The 2,500-nt window shown below is 40.6% G+C and overlaps 1 protein-coding gene across 1 annotated transcript in view; it reads right to left on the bottom strand.

The window, feature by feature from the left end:
• Nucleotides 1-2,500, bottom strand: part of LOC119576991 (SET and MYND domain-containing protein 4-like) — a 19,302-nt gene that overhangs the window by 4,033 nt on the left and 12,769 nt on the right. The window contains exons 2-3 of the mRNA XM_037924662.1: nucleotides 1,219-2,022; nucleotides 262-383 (exon numbers count right to left, since the gene is read on the bottom strand). Of these exons, the coding sequence (XP_037780590.1) occupies nucleotides 262-383; nucleotides 1,219-2,011 (915 nt within the window). The 5' untranslated portion in view covers nucleotides 2,012-2,022. The remainder of the gene's footprint in view (nucleotides 1-261; nucleotides 384-1,218; nucleotides 2,023-2,500) is intronic.

The raw sequence follows: 2,500 nt of genomic DNA, 5'->3' as shown, positions 1-2,500 counted from the left end.
AAACAATAGTAATAATGATAAAATTGTAGTAGTAGTTGCAGTACTAGCAGCATTAAGAGTAACAGTAATTAAAGCATCATCACTATTAACTTCATAATTTTCCTTATTAGTAATACTACTACCATTTCAATACCATTACCATACTTCACGACAAACCCAAACTAACAGCTGAATCATAAATTTCCATAAATGTACCCAAAATATATACCAATTACCAGAGAACCACTGAATGAACCCATCAAAGTGGACATTCCAACTTACAGCAGAGCAGAAGGGGCAAGGCAGAGGGGTGAGGGAGTGAGCCAAGCAGACGCAGCAGTGTGTGAGGAGATTCTGTGCATACAAAGCGCTGCAGTAATTCCTTTCGACACACACGGTTTCACCTGCAATGGGAGAGGGGGTATGGTGAGGATAAAATGTTAGATGTTAATTACGGATTGTGTCGTGTTTGTTTGCTTTATTAATTAATTCTTGTGTTCATTTCTTGATATTTTGTTATTATTATCATCATAATTATTTTTATCATTATCATTATCATTAATAGTTGTAGTAGTAGTGGCAGTACCACTACTACTACTAACAATAAAACTACTACCACTACCACCAATGCCGCTACTACTACTGCTAATAATAACAATAAAACTACTACCACTAACACCACTATCGCTGCCACTACTACTACTGCTACAACTATTGTACTTCTACTACTACTACCACCATCACCACTACTGCTACTACTACTTCCACTACTACACCTCCATCACCACTACTACTACTACTATTAATACTACTCCTACTACTACTACTATTACTACTACTACTACTACTACTAACACCATCACCACCACCACCACCACTACTACTACTACTATTATTACTATCATTATCATAATCATCATGATAATCGTCATCATCGCCATTATTATTTTGTTATCTTTATATATTTTTTTAACATACGAATTAGCATATTTACATATTCCTGTGCCCATCACATGTGCATATTGCTATTACTCACATAGAGTACATAAACAAATACATCTGTACCTAGACACAAGCACTCATGCACTCACAGGAAAATAAACAGACATTTAAAAAGTAAACAGATGAATATCTGAAACAAATAAGCACTGTACATAACCTTTTCCACTAGGTACTAGGGTAAACGAGAACTACAAAATAGGATTATGAAGCAATATTTTAGAGGATTGCACATTTTACCTGGACCTATGTCTCTATCAGCTACCAGATATCTCCCCTGCGAGGGCGTGAAAACCACTCTAACATCCTTGCTGAACGCAGGTATGGTTGGATGAGGATCTGGCAACACTGGCTTCTCGGAATACGGGGTGTCAAAAAGTTTCGCATATTTGTCGTTTGTAGGTATTTTCCCATTTTCTTCTTCAGCCTTTATTCTAGCGAGACATGTGGCTCTCCTCTCGGACAGTATTTCTCGACGTAATTCGTCAACGCTGTGGCTGAGGGCAGCGTCGATGTCGATGATGCATTTGCGATAGTGTCCTGCCTCGAACAGAGCCGCGGATCGACCTCCGTAACCACGTGCCAAGAGTTCGAAGTCCCGATCCGTTCTCAGTCTGTCTTCCTCTTGCTCGTCTGTGTTTACAATATCCAAATTATTGTTTCGATCTCTCCCGTTCTCTAGATCCACGTCCCTTCCACCATGCAGCGAAGGATGGGGCGCAAAGATAATAGTCAGACTGCAGGATTTCAGCGCCTCCTTCAGATCTCCACGATCGAGTTCCTCCTCCCCGCGCTCCAGAAAGGACTCGGCGATATTTGCGGATTTTCTCGCAGATACGAGGGTTGGCGTGAGTGCCTGGTGAGCCTCCTGAAGACCCCACAAGTAAGAGAACATTTCCTCTTCGGTGTGGTTCGGACCCACGTGTTCGAAAACCTCTCGACTCTTGCCTGAGGTTTTTAACTGGGTTATGAAATCCGAAATTAACGAAGTGATGTTCGGAGAGGAGTCCATGGCAGCAGGTTTTTCCTTCATGGCCTCAAACCCTGTAAGATATAAATGGATGAATAAATGCAATTATACACGCCGTCTCTTATTCCTCTGTAATTCTTCAGCTTTGTTTTCTTTACTTATTCATTGATTACTTGAAGTTCACTGTAACATTTTTCTGATAATAGTTACACCTATTAAAGTCTTTTTTATCTCTGCTTCCCAGCAGAGTAGACGCCCTTGACGTGATTGCTTTGCCTACTGACCGCAATAGATTATGAGCATTCTAGTCCCCATTTCCAGATTTTGGAAGGGAAATATAATCAGTCTGTCCAGTGACTTAACAAAATAGGTGCGCGCTGAGGATCTGGTTTTGGTATCCTTTTAAAAGAGGAAGTTTTCCGCACATTATGCGTAAAGAGAAGTCTACTCTTCTGCTTTTTATCAAGGCGAAACTGCACTTGACGGGCTAGTGAAAATATGACAGGGACCGATGATGGATATTTGGTTTGGGGTGATTTTATTGAGTAGTAG

This window comes from Penaeus monodon, chromosome 9 (genome assembly GCF_015228065.2).
Source record: "Penaeus monodon isolate SGIC_2016 chromosome 9, NSTDA_Pmon_1, whole genome shotgun sequence".
NCBI classification, from domain to species: Eukaryota; Metazoa; Arthropoda; class Malacostraca; order Decapoda; family Penaeidae; genus Penaeus; species Penaeus monodon.
Note: the sequence above shows the minus strand (reverse complement) of the source record. Positions and strands in the feature narration are given on the sequence as shown.